Source organism: Podarcis cretensis, assembly GCF_951804945.1.
Source record: "Podarcis cretensis genome assembly, chromosome: 9".
Taxonomy (NCBI): domain Eukaryota; kingdom Metazoa; phylum Chordata; class Lepidosauria; order Squamata; family Lacertidae; genus Podarcis; species Podarcis cretensis.
The window spans coordinates 75,367,144-75,385,335 of NC_137178.1; the positions used below are offsets into that span (position 1 = coordinate 75,367,144).

General features: G+C 46.6%; 1 protein-coding gene across 5 annotated transcripts in view; it reads right to left on the minus strand.

Moving 5' to 3' along the window:
• CSK (C-terminal Src kinase) overlaps positions 1 to 10,139 on the minus strand; it is a 68,528-nt gene extending 58,389 nt beyond the window's left edge. The window contains exon 1 of one of the 5 annotated variants that reach the window (XM_079991654.1): positions 9,665 to 10,139. Coding sequence is in view for 2 of the 5 variants with exons in the window: in XM_079991651.1 (XP_079847777.1) it covers positions 8,436 to 8,516 (81 nt within the window). In the remaining 3 variants the exon portion in view is untranslated. Of the gene's footprint in view, positions 1 to 7,989; positions 8,010 to 8,435; positions 8,550 to 9,612; positions 9,635 to 9,664 lie in introns of those variants that run through there. The other 4 variants (XM_079991655.1, XM_079991651.1, XM_079991652.1 and 1 more) reach the window with 4 other exon arrangements.
• Positions 10,140 to 18,192: the final 8,053 nt, after the last annotated feature.

The following is an 18,192-nucleotide window of genomic DNA, read 5'->3' on the forward strand; positions in this document are numbered from 1 at the left end:
TTTGCAAACCCTGAAGTTCCCCCAGGCCTGGAGGTAACTTCTCCAAATTGGTTCCAATTGGGCCACATAAGGACCCATGCTTAGAGAAGAGTTTGCTATTCATATACAGCAGGGATGGGGAACCTGCCATCGTCCAAGTATTGTGGGACTACAACTTTCATCAGTCCCAGCCACTGAAATGGTCAGGGGTGATGGAAACTGTAGCCCAACAACATCTAGATGGCCCCATATTCCTGGTATATGGGGTGCTTTCACTTTTCAGTAGTGTTGTTCTCATCTTATGTACATTTATGAATCTTTTAACTGATCAGTTGCCTAAGGTTTATTTGACCATGTGACAGCCCTGATTTAAAGTACCTCCAAAAAGTGGTCCTATTGTTTTTATATGCAACAACAGCGGCAAGAGTATTGTTGGCTCAGAAATGGAAGCAAGAAGAAATACCAACGAAAGAAGAGTGGCAGACAAAATAAATGGACTACGCAGAATTGGATAAAATGACAGGCAGGATTCAAAACCTGCGGGACCAGAGATTTACAGAAGATTGGAAGAAATATACAAATTATTTGAAGAGCAACTGTAATCAACAAATTACGCTAGTAGGACTACAAGAAGTTTTGTAAGGAGAAATATATGAAATATTGCAAAGACGAGAAAGATATTAGTTATGAGATTTAAATGTAATAGTGAAAATAAGAAATGTAAATTAAGTACATAGATTGGAAAATTTTCAGATGTGATTGATGGAAGTCAAAAAAATTGTATAAGATGTAAAAGTATGTTTAATTATTGTTGAAAATGATATGTTGAAAAACTAATAATTTTTTTTTATAAAAAACAAAAAACAAAAAGTGGTCCTGAGCATCACAGTGAAGCAGGGAAATTACAGCTCTCTGGCCACTTTTGGCCCATGGGATATTTTCATTCATTCATTCAGCCCTTGAGAAGCTCAAAAATCCTCCTGTCTCCCCCTGGCCCTCTTCTTAGCAGGCAAGTGAGACCATCTGCCTCCTCCACGGCCTCCCTTGTCTCCCTGTAAGGCAAGCCTGACAATCTTCACAGGCATGGTGTGGGCACCAGAAGTCTCCTGAGAGATTTGCAGGGGGTGGGGAGAAATCTCATAGAATCTTAAGAGTTGTGGAGTTGAAAGGAACTCAGGGGTCCTAGCCCCATAGAATCTTAAGAGTTGTGGAGTTGAAAGGAACTCAGGGGTCCTAGCCCCATAGAATCTTAAGAGTTGTGGAGTTGAAAGGAACTCAGGGGTCCTAGCCCAATGTAGGGATCACAGCACCCCTGACAGATGGCCACCTGACCCCTGCTTAGAAACCTCCAACAAAGGTGAGTCCATCACCCTCCAAGGAAGTTCATTCCACTGTTAAACAGCTCTTACCCTCAGAAAGTGCTTCCCAAGGTTGAGTCAGAATCTCCTTCCCTGTAATTTGAATCCATTAATTCCCCCTAGAGCAGCAGAAAACAAGTTTGCTCCCTCTTCCCTGTAATAGCCCTTCAGATATTTGATAGAGGCAACAGATCTCCTCTCAGTCTTCTTTTCTCTAGGCTAAACATCCCCATCTTACCTTGGGACTCATCACAACTCCATCATCTTGACAAAGCAGGCATGAGAAGTAGAGATCATGGAGGACACCACTACTGCAGACTCAACCAGTTATGGATAGGCCATTGGTCCACCTGTGGGTCTACCTTGTCTACTTGTGTAGACAAGCTCAGTCTTGTCTACACAGACTGCCGGTTGCTCCTCAGGAGCTCAGAGCAGATTCTCTCCCAGTCCTACCTGAAGATGCTATTGGGGACTGAATCAGGGACCCTCTGCATGCCACTGTCAAAATGAGATGGAAGAAGGATTAAAATGGGAAATAACTGCCATGGAAATTATGGTCGTTGGAGCATTTAAGCCTTGTCACGTAGGTTTCTAAGCCAGGGTTCGGCCACCCCCGCCAGCCAGAACAATTAGCCTGCTCCCAGTAGAGAACAGGGTGCAATGGCCTCTATTAATTTGGCGGCTAGCAATCCAAACAGAAGAACAAAGCCCGTCTCTTCCACTAACTCAGCAGGGCACAAACAAAAAGGCTTCCCACCAACATCACAAAACAAACACCACAAGTGTGAAGCACCAAAGTGCTGTTTTAACAGAAATTGCTCTGTGGTTGCTTAGTTGCAGACAGCCTGGCTTGCATTTGCTACTAGCAACGTGCTTTATCGAGAGTAATTGCAGCACTCACTCAAAGCACCAGCAAATCATATGGACACTGGCTTCATCTCAGGAATAGCATGGAGGCAGCTATCCCTAACAGGAGGTGGGTAAGCACCAATGAACTCTTAGCTATGCAAAGGCCACAAAACAGTCACATGAACATCGTTTAAGGAGCACTGCCAGGCCTCAGCTTCCATCAGGAATGGGGAACCTCCAGATGTTGCTGGACTACAACTCCCATCATCTTTGACGGTTGTGCACACAAGCAGGAGCTGATGGGATTCAGGAATCCAGCAGCACCTGGAGGGTTGCAGGTTTCCCTGGTTTCCAGAGAGAGAGAACATCTCAGGCCACAGCAAAGTGCCCTATGATCTCATTGCTGGACAAGGAAGTACTGCTCACAATCAAAGTAAAGATGGCTAATTGAGGAAACAGACTGCACACAACCTGATTCAGTTGGGGTGTGCAATGCAAGGACTGATACAGGCCAATGATAGATGATAGATAAATGATAGACAGACAGGTAGACAGATATAGATAATCCCTATCCTCATTCAGTTTTAGCATCTCAACAGACAGCACATATACTGCTGACTCAACAGAACACCTCTAAGCAGCTTGACAATCTAAAATGTCAATTAAAATAAACCAATATGAGCAAGCATTTTTTTCAAAAGTTGATGCAAAAATATTAGCCAAAATAAAAATAAAACCAGGAATTTTAATAAATTTACGCACAATAAAATTACATGGTAATTTCATGGGTATGCATGCTGGCAGTGGGGGAGGGTAGAAGCTTTTCAGCAGGCACCCAAAATAATGTGAAGTCACCACCTGGCAGAACAAACTTAACAAATTTCCTCACACTATCAGAACAGCAACCCATCTGGACCAGCACTCTGCCTTCAACAGTGGACAGATGTCTAGCTGTTTGCCATAATACTGAAATAATTGTTTTAGGCTAATGTTGGGGGGAAATTTAGAAATCATTTGGTTGATTTAGCATTCCTATTTTTCTTTAGATATTTTGGGATTTTGATGTTTAGTTGTTTATTTTTATGCATATATTTACTTACTATATTTCAAAATAATTAATTTTTCTATATTAAGAGCTGCTAACACAGAGCTAACACAACTAAATGCAAACCGTTTAAAATTATGAAAATAGTATTCATATTAGACCACATGAGAAACAGGAAGCAGGGTTTTTTTACCAAAAAAAAGAGAACACATCAGCAGATCAACAATCTATAGATCAATAGATAGATATGGAAAGGGATGAGGCTCAGTGGCGCATCTGCTTTGAATACCAAAGATCTGAGTTCGACCCTCTGATTCTCCAGTGGGGCCAGGAGAGACCCCTGTATCAAACACTGGACAGCCACTGCTAGATGGCCTGACTTGGCATACTATATATGATCGTATAGAGCTGTCAAACACAACTCAAATGCCTGCTGTAATGAATAGTCCTGGGCATTCTGCAAGGTGCAAGCAACAACTGAGCCAGCCAGTTCTTCTCCCAGGAGGGGACTCTCAAATCTAGGTGGGATGAAATGCCACGTTGTGCTGTTCTCAAATACTGTTTATTGCATTCAAAGCTGGGCACAAACTGCACAATGAACCTTATTTCTTTTAAATCAGAGCCAGGGAATCTGTCTCCAACTCCCACCAGTCCCAGCCAGCCTGGTCAATGATCAGGGATGATGGCAGTTGGAGTCCAATAACGTCTAGAGATCCACATTCCCACCCCCATTTTAATTACAAGGGGCAGTATCCAACAAACATCTCGTCAGAGCAAGGATTTCCAGTGCTTGCTGCTGCTGTTATTGGGAGTTGCTTTATGTATTTTTAATGAACGGCACGTGTTTTGCGGATATGCATTATAATAAAAAATATCTTACATATAATATAAAATATTTTAAAAGGTTCCAAATTCTTTTGAGGTGTTTTGTGTAACAAGCAACTAACAAATTCAATAAATTAACAATTTGTTCCTTGCAACTAAAAACTTTAAAAGTTACAAACCAAAAAATACTAGATCACTCAACTTGTTTTTCCCCTGAATAATTTTCAAGCGACTTCCTCTTAATCTGTTGAGCATCACATTTTTATTCAGATTCGGGGACCTGCAAAAGAAGGCTCCTCAAACACCGTGTGGTGACTAACGTCTTGCAAAATGTCAAAACGATAATGCCTACATAATATTGTGGTCACGATCCTGCCACTGAAAAGTACAGCTAGTACTTCCGTAACCCAGAAGTGCACACAGGTGTCTTGAAAAACACTCCTGATCTTATGTGGCTTTGTGTGAATCCACATCGGATTATGGTTGCAGGTGAAGGTGGTTCCAGCCCAGAAGCTATTAAGAACATAAGAAGAGTCTGCAGGATCAGGCCAATGGCCCATCTAGTCCAGCATCCTCTTCTCACAAGGGCCAACCAGATGCCCTAATGAGAAACTCAAAAGCAGGATTTAATCACAAGAGCAAACCTCTCTCCTCCTTGGTTTCCAGCAACTGTTATGGAGGCAGAAAATAAGCCATTGAGGCTAGTAGCCATTAATAGCTTTCTCCTTCTCCATGAATTTGTTTATTTCTATTTTAAAGCCATCTAGGTTGATAGCTATCACTGCCTCCTGCAGGAGTGAGTTCCACAGTTTAATTATGCACTATTATTATTATTATTATTATTATTATTATTTATACCCCACCCTCCCCGGCCAGAGCCAGGCTCAGGTCGGCTAACACCAATAAAATCACAGTAAAAACATAATAGGGGGGAAAGAGGGGGGGAGGAAAGGGGGGAAACCCAATTTAAAATACAGGTTAAAATGCAATTTAAAATGCAGCCTCATTTTAAAGTAGCTGATAAATGAAGACCATAAGGGGAGGGAAATATAAGGGTCAGACCGAGTCCAAACCAAAGGCCAGGCGGAACAGCTCTGTCTTGCAGGCCCGGCGGAAAGATGTCAAGTCCCGCAGGGCCGTGGTCTCTTCCGACAGAGCGTTCCACCACGTCGGGGCCAGTGCTGAAAAGGCCCTGGCTCTAGCTGAAACCAATCTAACCTCCTTGAGGCTCAGGACCTCCAAAGTGTTGTTATTTGTGGACCTTAAGGTCCTCCATGGGGCATACCAGGAGAGGCGGTCCCGTAGGCACGTGGTACCGTAGGTAATGCATGAAGAAGTACTTTCTTCTCTCTGTCCTTAATCTTTCAACATTCAACTTCACAGGACGTTCGAGAGTTCTAGTGTTGGGAGGGATGGAGAAACTTTTCTCTTTAAATTACTTAATCCAGCCTTTGCCAACCTGGTGCCCTCCAGATGTTGTCGACTACAACTCCCATCAGCCAGCACAGCCATGGAGGACACCAGCTTGGCACAGACTGCATTAATCTGAAACAGATATCCAATATCTCAGGCACTCCCTCTCTAATCTATATCCATTTGAATGAGGCAAGACAAGCCTTTGGCAAACAGACTTGAAAACGAAAATACGGTACACGGCAGAGACTCGCAAGGCAAAACCCAACAGATCTGAGCCACGGAGCATTCTTGACTTTGCTCTCTCGAAAGTTAGCTGCCTTCTGCCAAAGCCTAAGAGATATGAGGCCACGTGCAGCACAAATCAGCTGCACTTTCACTTTTCTTGCCTTTATGCATTCACCCCCCAAGAGCCCCATAATTCTTCCTTCTCACATACACACTCACAACAACCCTGTAGGGTAGGCTAAGCTGAGAAAATTTAATTGGCCCACAATTATTCCAGGAGCTCCCCAAGCGCACAGAGATTTCAACCAGTAAGGGCTAATGGTTAGAGCCCTGAGCTATGATTTGGGAGTTCCAGGTTCAACTCCCTACTCAGCCATAAACCTGAGTATGGATGGCCCTGCGTCAATCATGCCCCACCAACCTCACAGGGGAGCTGCCAGGCTAAACTGAGAGGGTGAGAGAACAACGCAGGGTTTGTTAGAGGAATTACCGTATTTTTCGCTCTATAACATGCACCAGACCATAACACGCACGTAGTTTTTATAGGAGGAAAACAAGAAAAAAAATATTCTAAATGAAACAGTGGATATATGATTTTTGTGGTTCATGCTGTGATCTGACAGTGAGTTTGGAGTAAAAGGTAAAGGTAAAGGTACCCCTGCCCGTACGGGCCAGTCTTGACAGACTCTGGGGTTGTGCGCCCATCTCACTCAAGAGGCCAGGGGCCAGCGCTGTCCGGAGACACTTCCGGGTCACGTGGCCAGCGTGACATCGCTGCTCTGGCAAGCCAGAGCCGTACACGGAAACGCCGTTTACCTTCCCGCTGGTAAGCGGTCCCTATTTATCTACTTGCACCCGGAGGTGCTTTCGAACTGCTAGGTTGGCAGGCGCTGGGACCGAGCAGCGGGAGCGCACCCCGCCGCAGGGATTCGAACCGCCGACCTTTCGATCGGCAAGTCCTAGGCGCTGAGGCTTTAACCCACAGCGCCACCTGCGTCTGGAGTAGCCCAATGCAAAAATCCTGAGGATCCATGTGGATCCGTGCTTTGTAACCACGTTTTAAGTGGGGAAGGAAGGAAAAGAACTCAAGGGACAAGGAACACGCGTGGGGTGTGTGGCGAAGGATGCTGCTAATAATGCAGGAGAGGAGTTTAAGGGGCGAAGGAACACACGTGGGGTGGGTAGAGAAGGATGCTGCTAATAATGAAGAAGAGGGGTATAAGGGGAGAAGGCTCCTCTTCCCTTCCGCTTTGCTCCTTTAAAGAAGCAGGCTCTCTGTCCCTCTCTCCTCCCCACTCCGCGGCTCTTCTCCCGCTTTGCTGTTTCAAAGCGAGCCACGGAGGAGGGAAGGAAGGGGAACCATGGATCCTCTGCTCACGACTGCAGCAGATCCCCTCCGCCACCCGCAGGCATTCGCTCCATAACACGCACAGACATTTCCCCTTACTTTCTAGGAGGAAAAAAGTGAGTGTTATGGTGCAAAATATACGGTAAGTAAAAATAAAAACCTAACAGTAGGATTCAACTTTGTGCAAGAAAACCTTTGTTCCTGCATTGAAGGGAGTTGGACTCTGTTCTCCTTGGGGTCCCTCCCTTCTCTACACTTCTATGATTATTCTGGAAACAAAACACACACATGGATCTCTCCATGCAGGTATTTAAAGCGCTGACTAAGGGCTGACTTTGGATTTTAATCCACTGCTGTATTGTTTAATGGTTGAATTGTTTTGAGCCCCACTTGATTTTATATGTGTGTTACGGTTTCTTGGACACTGCCCTGAGATTCTGTAGGAGGAAGGGCAATAAAGAAAAATAGCAAAGAAATAAACTTTTCAGCCCACAATCCAACATGCATTTACCTGGAAGAAAGTGCCACTGAACAGAACGAGCATTATTTCTGAGTAAACTTACTTTTGTGCTCTGAAAATGTCATACACACACCACAGAGTACACTTTCATAAACTAAAACCACAAATGATGAATTATATGTAGTTAAACAGGTAAAAGAAGCTAAGGCTTGTTTAGGAAAGTCTTACACATATTTCAATTCTTCCTAAAATCTCTATTGCTCCCTTCCTCCTCCAGGGTGGCAAGAAACAGGCTTTTTCCAGGGGGGCATCAGGATTTATGGAAATTCTACACCCCCATTTTGAACAGGAATAGCAGAGAACAACTTGCAGGCGATAGTCATAAAGGGCTGTGCATTATTTAAAGTGCAATGGAGTAAGTTAGTTGTACTTCCTGATGCTCAGGTCATCTGAAAAACAGGAAGAATCTAACCTGGACTCCTACCTCCAGCAATGCAGAGCTAGTGGGGACCAGATCTTTGCCCTTCCTTTAATTTCTATGCACCTTTCTCACTCTCCAGACAAAAACAACTCCTGCCTGGAAAACATGTATGTATGCAAACATGCATGAAGAAGCCGCTCTCTGCCCTCAGCAGCATGCCACTAATCCTGAGCGCCCAGCACCACTGAGCCCTCACAGGGGCAGCTTTAATCAGCTGTTGCCAGACCTTTAAATTAGCTGCGGTAACAATAAGCTCCCACCCACCTGTCCCTGAGCCTTTTAAACCCCTTATCCCATCAAATGCCTATTGGCAAAGGGGGGTGAGCTTTGCTGCACTGTGCCCCCGCCTGCCCCCAGGCCTGCTGGTGTGACAATGGCTGTTGTGAGGGCGGCAGCACAGATCCCTCCCCGCTGGCCGGACAAGCCACTCCACACACAATATGACTCACTGATGGTGACAATGTGCGTCTGCAAAGGCCCAGCTGGGGAGGACTGTAGCACCACTGTCCGTGGGGATGGACGGCAGCCATACAAAGGCAACGTGGATCTCCAAGCCGCCAGCCCTTCTTCACACCCGTGCAGGCTCCGGCTCTGTGAGGCGCCAAAAGAACCCCACAAGTGGCATTTCTGCTGCCACACACACACCTCAGAAGAAAACTTCATTGAGAACCCCAGGGAAGTTAAGAGGGAGCTCTGCACAAGCAACACCGTGGGGCAGGGAGGGAAGGCTCTGTCAGATGTGGGCAGAAAAGGGAGGGGTAACCAAGGGGTCAGACAATAAGTGGCAGGGAGGAAATGGGTGATCAGAATTCCAGGAAGCATCTATTTAATTATGTTTTACTGCTGCTGCTTATGGGCCCCCATTGTTTCTGTGTATCGTCTTGGGCTCCAGGAAATGTTCCCTTAAACCATGTCAGTTACCAAGAACCACTGAAGGGAAATTTCATTTATTCTAGGAAAGAGGGGAGGGCGAAACCATCCAACATCCAAAAGACGGCCTTTCCCCATGGCATTGATTCTCGCCTTCTACACCGCTGACGTCCCTCCAGGAAGACCAGGCCACTTTCTAAGGTGTGATCTGAAAATATCCCTCCGCCGCTGGTCCTGAATCAGGTCATCACGAAGCCGGACATCAACATTCAAGGCACACACAGGGAGGACGCAGAGCAAAAGACATCTCTGCACCTCAGCAGCCCGGCGGATCTCGCCCACCCGCGAGACCCCGACGGGTCTTGCACCCAGAGAAAGGGAAGCAGCAACCGGGCCGAAGGGAAGTGGCAGGCCTCGTCCAAGCCAAAGGCAGAGCGACTCTCCCGGAGGCAGCGACGCGAGGCAGGAGCACGCCCCCCCGCCGCCGCCTCGCACCCTGGGGCGGCTGGGGGAGGCTGATCGGACGGACGGCCTGCCAGCCACTTCCCCTCGGCTTCTTTTCGGAAGCCTTACGTGGGAAAGAGCGCTTTGGTGGGTGTGATGCACTCCCCCCCCCCCGCCCCGCCACGGCTCTTCCCCAGGGACTAGTCACTTGGGTTCCCACCCGCCTACAAAGCGCCAGAAAAAAGGCGTGAGGAAGGATGGGCAAGTCGCCCCTCTCCAGGCGGCCTGCTGCGAGGAAGCCGGGGCACGAACCTTTAGATCCCCACAACGCACCGTGGGGCGGCAAGGAATCCGCGCTGCTCACCTCTCACCAGGCTCCGTGTTGCCTCGGCGGCCCGGCTGGTCTCGGCGAGGCGCTGTGGGGTTAGTCCATGCAGCGGGAGAGCCCCCCGGGGACTCGTCGGGGCCACAGGGCCGGCGGAGAAGGCAGCTCCGAGGGCCGGAGGGGTCCCAGCAGCGGGGGGGGGGGGGGGGGCGGAGATCCAGAGATGCAGCAGGAGGAAGGCGCAGGGCGGGAGGGGCGGCAGCGGCGGGACCCGGGGCGGGGGCGGGGAAACAATGTAGCGCCGCCGCCGCCGCGAACGTTCCGATTTCGAACGCCGCCGGCTCCCTTTGGAACGTTGGCGCCGCCGGAGTTCCAGGCGCGTCGCTGCAGCCTCGGAAACGGCGCGGCGGCTGCGAGGGAAGGAGCGGCGCCCGAGGCCCCGGCGAGGAGGGCGCTCGTCCTTCGCGTCCCACCGCCGCTTGCTCTCGTTCCGTGCCCGCGCCCCAGCTCCGCCGCCGCCGCCGCCGGGAGCCTCGCAGGGCCTGGCTGCACAGAGAGAGAGAGAGGGAGGAAGCCCCGAACGGTCCTACGGCGCCTGCGCCGCCCCAGCTCCTTCCTTCCCCCCATCGCCCGCCCAGCCCTCTCGGCAGCAGGTCCCTCCCAGCCGGCGGCGGAGGGAGCGCGTCACCTGCTGGTCGGTAAGAGAAGAGGAGCTACCGGGCCGGCGCGCTCGGGCTCTCTCCCATTGAGCCGCTAAGGCGCTGTATCCAGGCTCGGGGAACAAGCTTTGCGGCAGGCTGTGCCAAAGTGCGGGGTTGCTGCTGGGAATAGAATATTTTGTGTTGCATCCGACTCCGTTGCGCTCAGAGTAGACCCGCCGAAATTAGCGGACATGCATTGGTCATGACCATTCATTTCATTGGGTGCGCTCTGAGTGTGGTTGACTCACGAGACACTTCTTTGTAAGTGACTTGGAAGAAATGGGTGATCAACAAGCCAAGGAGCTTCTATTTATTTCATTATGTTTTGCTTATTGTTTTTATTTATTTCACAAAATGTATACAGTGCTTGATTGTAAAAAAAAAAAAAACTCAAAGCAGTTTAGAAAGAGAAAGAGAACAGAGAACAAAACAATAAAATTACCTAATCAGTGAAAAAAACCTGTTTAAAACATTCAAAAGATAAAATCGGCAATAAACACACACATACATATACACACATTTGATGTGTCTTCATAGAACAAACATGTTCTTATATCCCATCTTTCATAGAATCATAGAGTTGGAAGAGACCACAAGGGCCATCGAGTCCAACCCCCTGCCAAGCAGGAAACACCATCAGAGCACTCCTGACATATGGTTGTCAAGCCTCTGCTTAAAGACCTCCCAAGAAGGAGACTCCACCACACTCCTTGGCAGCAAATTCCACTGTCAAACAGCTCTTACTGTCAGGAAGTTCTTCCTAATGTTTAGGTGGAATCTTTTTTCTTGTAGTTTGGAACCATTGCTCCGTGTCCGCTTCTCTGGAGCAGCAGAAAACAACCTTTCTCCCTCCTCCATGTGACATCCTTTTATATATTTGAAGATGGCTATCATATCACCCCTTAACCTCCTCTTCTCCAGGCTAAACATGCCCAGCTCCCTTCGCCGTTCCTCATAAGGCATCGTTTCCAGGCCTTCTACGAGCTCTCCCATTTTACCCTCCCAGCAACTCTACCAAGTAGTTTAAGCTGAGAGAAGTGATTGGGCCAGCAATCATCCTGGCTGAGTGGCAATTGGAACCCTGGTCTCTTCCAGGTCCTAGTCCAACATCCTAATAACTGCACCACACTGGCTCTCAGTTGGTGGTACATTAATGGGGAAGCTTTGGCCCTTCAGTTGTTGCTGGATGAGCTCCCCTGACCATTGGTTATGCTGGCTGGGGCTGATGAGTTACCGTCCCACCTGGGTTAGAGTCCTTTTGATGATATGTGCAGCGCACAACCTTGTTATTACCAACATGTGCGGCTTTCTCCAGATTGAAGTGCAGAGTGTTTGAGAACCGGGACATTCTCAGGGAAACCAAAATGCTTGTTTACAAAGCTATTGTACTACCAACCTTACGATATGCTTGTGAAACATGGACCACTTATAAACACCATCTCCAACTCCTCAAAAGATTCCATCAACGGTGTCTCTGAATATTTTTACACATCACTTGGGAAGACAGGCAAACTAATATCAGTGTTCAGTGGTACCTCGGGTTACAGACACTTCAGGTTACTGATGCTTCAGGTTACAGACTCTGCTAACCTAGAAATAGTACCTCGGGTTAAGACCTTTGCTTCAGGATAAGAACAGAAATCACACGGTGGTGGCACGGCAGCAGTGGGAGGCCCCATTAACTAAAGTAGTACCTCAGGTTAAGAACAGTTTCAGGTTAAGAACGGACCTCCGGAACGAATTAACTTCTTAACCTGAGGTACCACTGTACTGGAAGAAGCAAAGATCACCAGTGTTGAAGCAATGATTCTTCAACATCAACTTTGTTGGACTGGTCATGTTGTTTGAATGCCTGATTATCATCTTCCAAAGCAACTACTCTATTCTGAACTTAAAAATGGAAAGCGTAATGCTGGTGGTCAACAAAAGAGGTTTAAAGACTGAAGGCAAATCTTTAAAAAATGTAGTATAAACACTGACAACTGGTAAACACTGGCCTGCAAGCGCTCCAGTTGGAGAACAGCCTTTACCAAAGGTGTCAAGGGCTTTGAAGACACTCGAACTCAGGACGCAAGGGAGAAATGTGCTAAGAGGAAGGCACGTTTGGCAAATCCACATCGGGATCAACTCCTGCCCGGAAACCAATGTCCCCACTGTGGAAGCACGTGTGGCTCCAGAATTGGCCTCCACAGTCACTTACGGACTTTGTTAAAACCGTGTTTATGGAAGACAGTCTTACTCGGCTGCAAGTGATTGCCAAAGAAGAAGAAGAGTCCTTTCCATCTCTGATTTACCATTGAAGGTTTTACCATTGCCATCACTCAGGTATAATACAGAGATGCAGAGCAGTACTCAAGCTGCAACATTAGATCAATGAATCAGTTAAAATTCATTGCTATAAAAAACCAGAAGCAATGAACTTTCAATTGACTAAAATAGTGTGCCCTGATTAATCAATCCAGTGACACTATCTATTTTTTTTTAAAAAAAATATTTATTCCAGTTTTTAAAATTACAAAAAGAAAACACTAAATTAATCAAAAAAAACCAAGACAATACATCACCATGAATACAGACAAGCAAAAAATAAAAAAACCCAGAAAAATACAAACAATTAAGGAAAAAAGAAAAAAAAGAAAAAAAACAAATCAAACCTTCCCATAACTTATTTTTCATTTGCTTGTTTCCTTGACCACCTCATACCTCCCTTTTTTGTATTCTAGTTCAATTAGATATTTCAGCAAATCCTTTCCATCTTTGTTTTTATCCTAATAATTTATCTTAACATACTGTAATTTTACACTCTCTTCTTTCACCATTTAACTATCCATTTTTACTTAATCCTTTATATCATTTCTGCTAAAACCACATAACTTCATTCCAACATCCTTCTAACATTCCTTAATTTTACAATGTTTCTGTAAATAAACTTTAAATTTCTTCCAATCTTCTTCCACCAACTCTTCTCCTTGGTCTTGGATTCTGCCAGTCATTTCCGCCAGTTCCATATAGTGCATCACCTTCATCTGCCATTCTTCCCGGGTGGGTAAATCTTGTGTCTCTATCTATCTAATCTACATACATACAACAAGAGAGTCATGTGGCACGTTAAAGCCTAACATTTATTACGGCATAAGCTTTCATGGACCACACATGAGCAGTGACATTCCACCATGCCATCTACTGCTGTGTCCTGATAGGTAAGCTCCTTTAAGTGACTTGGGTAAGTGTTATATAGGATTGCAGCCTTGGATATATTTAATTTGGTGTCAGGCCTAAGTATATGTCAAGGCGAGTGCTGCGATTCCTGCATTGCAGGACTGGACTGGACTGGGTTGCATTTTGGGTCCTGTGTAGCTCTACAACTCTACTATTCTAAGCCAGTTAATGTAATGAACTATCTGCAGATGCTGAACATACCTCCAACCCAATTGAATAGAGACCCTATGGCCCTGCCAGAGACTGTTGTACTCCAACTCCCGTCACCCCCAGCTAGCATAGCCCACTAGTCAGGGATGATGGGAGCTGTAGTTCAGCATCGTGAGGGCCATGTGCTCTTGGTTGACCACAAACTTGACATGAGCCAACAGTGTGATGCGGCAGCTAAAAAAGCCAATGCAATTCTGGGCTGCATCAATAGGAGTATTGCATCTAGATCAAGGGAAGTAATAGTGCCACTGTATTCTGCTCTGGTCAGACCTCACCTGGAGTACTGTGTCCAGTTCTGGGCACCACAGTTCAAGAAGGACACTGACAAACTGGAACGTGTCCAGAGGAGGGCAACCAAAATGGTCAAAGGCCTGGAAACGATGCCTTATGAGGAACGGCTAAGGGAGCTGGGCATGTTTAGCCTGGAGAAGAGGAGGTTAAGGGGTGATATGATAGCCATCTTCAAATATATAAAAGGATGTCACATAGAGGAGGGAGAAAGGTTGTTTTCTGCTGCTCCAGAGAAGCGGACACGGAGCAATGGATCCAAACTACAAGAAAGAAGATTCCACCTAAACATTAGGAAGAACTTCCTGACAGTAAGAGCTGTTCGACAGTGGAATTTGCTGCCCAGGAGTGTGGTGGAGTCTCCTTCTTGGAAGGTCTTTAAGCAGAGGCTTGACAACCATATGTCAGGAGTGCTCTGATGGTGTTTCCTGCTTGGCAGGGGGTTGGACTCGATGGCCCTTGTGGTCTCTTCCAACTCTATGATTCTATGATTCTATGATTCTACGCAGTTCAGGAATAGGATATCTGCCTGCTTGCCTGGTTTTGCAGGGAAATTTGGCTAAGCAGGTAAGTATGGATTGCCTGATGGATGAATGCCTTTTCTTTCTGTAGGTTGATTATAGTGCACAAACCAACATGCAAAACAGGATCTGGAAACAGCAGCGGCTCTGTTGGCACTAAGCGCCACTGAGGATCCATGGAGGAATAAACATTGTTAAAATGTAGATGGGGTTAGGATTTGTATGAGTTTCTCTAAACTTTTTGCAAAAGTAGGTGGTTTCAGAGCTGAATGCTGCTGAGCAGGGCCACATCTTCACCCTTCCTGGGACAGTGCGAGGAGCCCCCAAATGGATCTTTTCAATTTTGTACCATCTGTACCACCCTAAATTCAGTGCTGCAGTTGCTGCTGAACTACAACTCCCAACAGTCGGTGTGACATGCCCTGGCCTGCATGCAGGGTAACAGGGTCCAATATCGTGTGGCAGGTCACATCTGCAGATTTGCGGTGTGCTCCGCCCTGCATGCCAGATGCAGTGGCGTAGCGTGGGTTGTCAGCACCCGGGGCAAGGCAAGTAATTTGCGCCCCCTAACCCGTGGATTTGCGCCCCCTAACCCATGGATTTGCCCTAACCCCAGAAGTTGCGCCCGGTGCGGCCGGCCCCCCTGCACCCCCCACGCTACGCCACTGGCCAGATGACAGTGTCGTTCAACACAGAGCAGGCCATGTTGAGCAGGCATGGTGCACCCCGCCCCGTGTTACTCAGAGACGGGTCCAATATTGCGCTGCAGGCTGTGTTTGCTGTTTGCTGTGCGTAGCTCACCATGCCCTGCAGGCTGGGTGACGGTGTGCACCGCCCTGCGAACTAGGCAATGGGGTCCCTTGCTTCATGGCAGGCCGCATCTGATGGCTGTGACATGCAAGCTAGGTGACAAGGTCCAATATTGCTCAGCAGGCCGTATTTGATGGTGGAATATGGTTAGAAAAGCCCAAAATGCCAGAATGGTCAGATAAACCAAAAAGGTGCTGGGAGGGGCACATCTTCAGAAACAAGCACAGTTTAATCAGTACTGAAGAATGCTCAAAAGATGTATAAGGTACAAGGAAAAGCAGAACACACTGAGAAACATGCTGAATCCCACAAAAATCAAGAAAGCTTGGGAAAACCATAAAGTCCTAGAAATGGTGGAAATGGTCTGGAAAAACCCAAAATGCCAGAAAAAGCAAGGATAGTCAGAAAAACCCAAAAGTCCCTGATAAGAGAAACACACTTTGAAATAGGGAAAATTCCACCAATACTGAAGAGTGCTCAGAAGAATTGGGTGCATGAAAAATAATAGCACCTTGAGAAGGGAAAACCACAAAAAATTGGTTTATTTCACCATTTTTCAGGAATGGTGGTGAAGGGCATTTTGAGTCTTTCTGATCACCTTCATTTCTTCTAAGACTCTTCATTATTGGTGGGACTGTGTTTGTTTCTGGATGTGTTCCCCCTTTCTTTGGGGTTTTGCTCCATCAGACCATTCTTCACTTTTCCTGGCATGTTCGGTCTTTCAGCCCATCTTTCAGCCTTTCTGAGAATCTATTGTGATGATTATTTTTACAAGTTGTTGCCATTTTACTTGTTTCTCTGTGCTTTTGACCATTCTGCACTTTTTCTGGTATTTTGCATATTTAACTTTTTCTGGGTTTCTATAGTTATTTTGACCATTCTTCAATATATGTTGGATTTTGCACATTTCTGTGGGTGTTTTGTCATTCTTCACTTCTTCTGGCTATTTGCATTTTTCAGACCACCTTTTATATTTTCTATGACTTAATGGTTGTTCTGAGCATTCCTCACCATTTGTGGGATTTGGCTTGTTTCTCAGTGTGTTCTGCTTTCTTGGACATTTTGCTTCTCAGCATTCTGCACTGGTCGGAATCTGGGGGTTTCTGAGGGAGTTTCCCTTTTATGTTGTTTTTGGCATTTCAGGCTTTTCTGACCCATCTTTCACCTTTTTTAGGACCTTATGCTCCATCTGAGCACTGATGGGATTTTGCTTGTTTCTGAGTGGTTCTCCCCCTTTTAGGGTGAATTGCCAGAGAACAGCATTTGGTGTACAAAGTGCTCACACCCCATTCTCACTTTCCTGTGTGCAGTTTGAGGTGGTAGACAATTCTCTCTACGTACCTGGTTCCCAGCATAACCAGCAATCTCTCCACCATCGCTTAGATGGACAAGCATATTGGTAAGGCAGCTTTGGCAATCGCCTTTCCAAAAGGGTATGGGAAAATGTGATGCCAACAGCCAATACCAAGATGAAGGTCTACTAGGCTTACGCGTTGAACATGCTGCTTTATGGAAGTCGTGGGCAACTTACAACTGTCATGAGCGATGCCTCAGCGCCTTCCACATGCACTGTGTCAGGAGGATTCTGGGTATCACATGGCAGGACAAAAGTCAGAACAAAGATGTGCTCTTCTAAACCCACATTCCCAGGATGTTTGCACTCCTGTCTCAGCGACTTCTACGCTGGCTTGGTCACATCCACAGAATGGAAGATGGCAGGATTCCCAAGAAAGTTCTCCACAGGGCAAATTGGCAGGCCAACTCTGTGCTACAAAGATGTCTGCAACCACGGCATGAAGGCTGGCAACATCAACCCTGCAATGTGGTAATCCCTTGCAGATGACCACAGTGCCTAGAGATAGGCAGTCATGTATCCCTAGCAGTGGCCAGAGGAGAAATGACCACTGGAGGGAGTAGAGAGACAAAACACCATGGTGTATCTGCAGCAACAGAACCGGGCACTTTCAACTGCCTCATCTGCAACAAAACATGTCTCTCCCAAATTGGTCTCTACAACCTCAGCAGGTACTGCAAACTTCCAACAGCCTGACCTCACCCGCAAAGGCACACTCTTCCATTGTGTCCCAAGACAGATGAATGCCAACAATGCCATGTAAATAGATAAAACTTCTTACATGAATACAGGAGGTCTGGGACAATGGATTCAAAAACTGAAGTATTTTACCATTTCATAAGATGGCTGTCTGTCCAGTATAAGGCAATCAGCAAGCTATCAGGTCACTTGACAGACACCACACAAGCCACACTCTCACATTTATGATGTAGATCGCCTCTTTCTGTGACCTGGTTATGATGCTTATAGGTAGTCTTTGGGTTAGCGGTTGGGCAATTTCTAAAGTCTTAAAACAGAGCTTTCCAAATTGTGTGTCACGGCATGTTAGTGTGACCGGCTGCAGGGTGTAGGTGTGTCATGTAAAACTGAATTACACACACACATACATAAAGCTTTATTGTGGTCCACAGACCTAAAATACACAGTACAGTACAGTAATGGTATATGCATATAAAGTTATTATTGAGGTATAAAAGCTGCCTTGCTAGCCAAACAGAGGGGCTTTACCCTGAACATACTGTACTGATTTCTGATTTCTGCTGCCTCCCAGAATTCTTGTGTCGTGAAATGGTGCATGACTCAAAAGTGTGCCACCGAAGTGGAAAGTTTGGAAAGTCCTGCTTTTAAAGTTCTCACACACCTTTGCTGTGAGTCGGGGGGGGGGAAGGGTCTCTGTTGCCACAGGAAAACAAAAGCTCTACTCTGGCTCCTATGACCCATCATGGACTTGGGGCCCTAAGACAG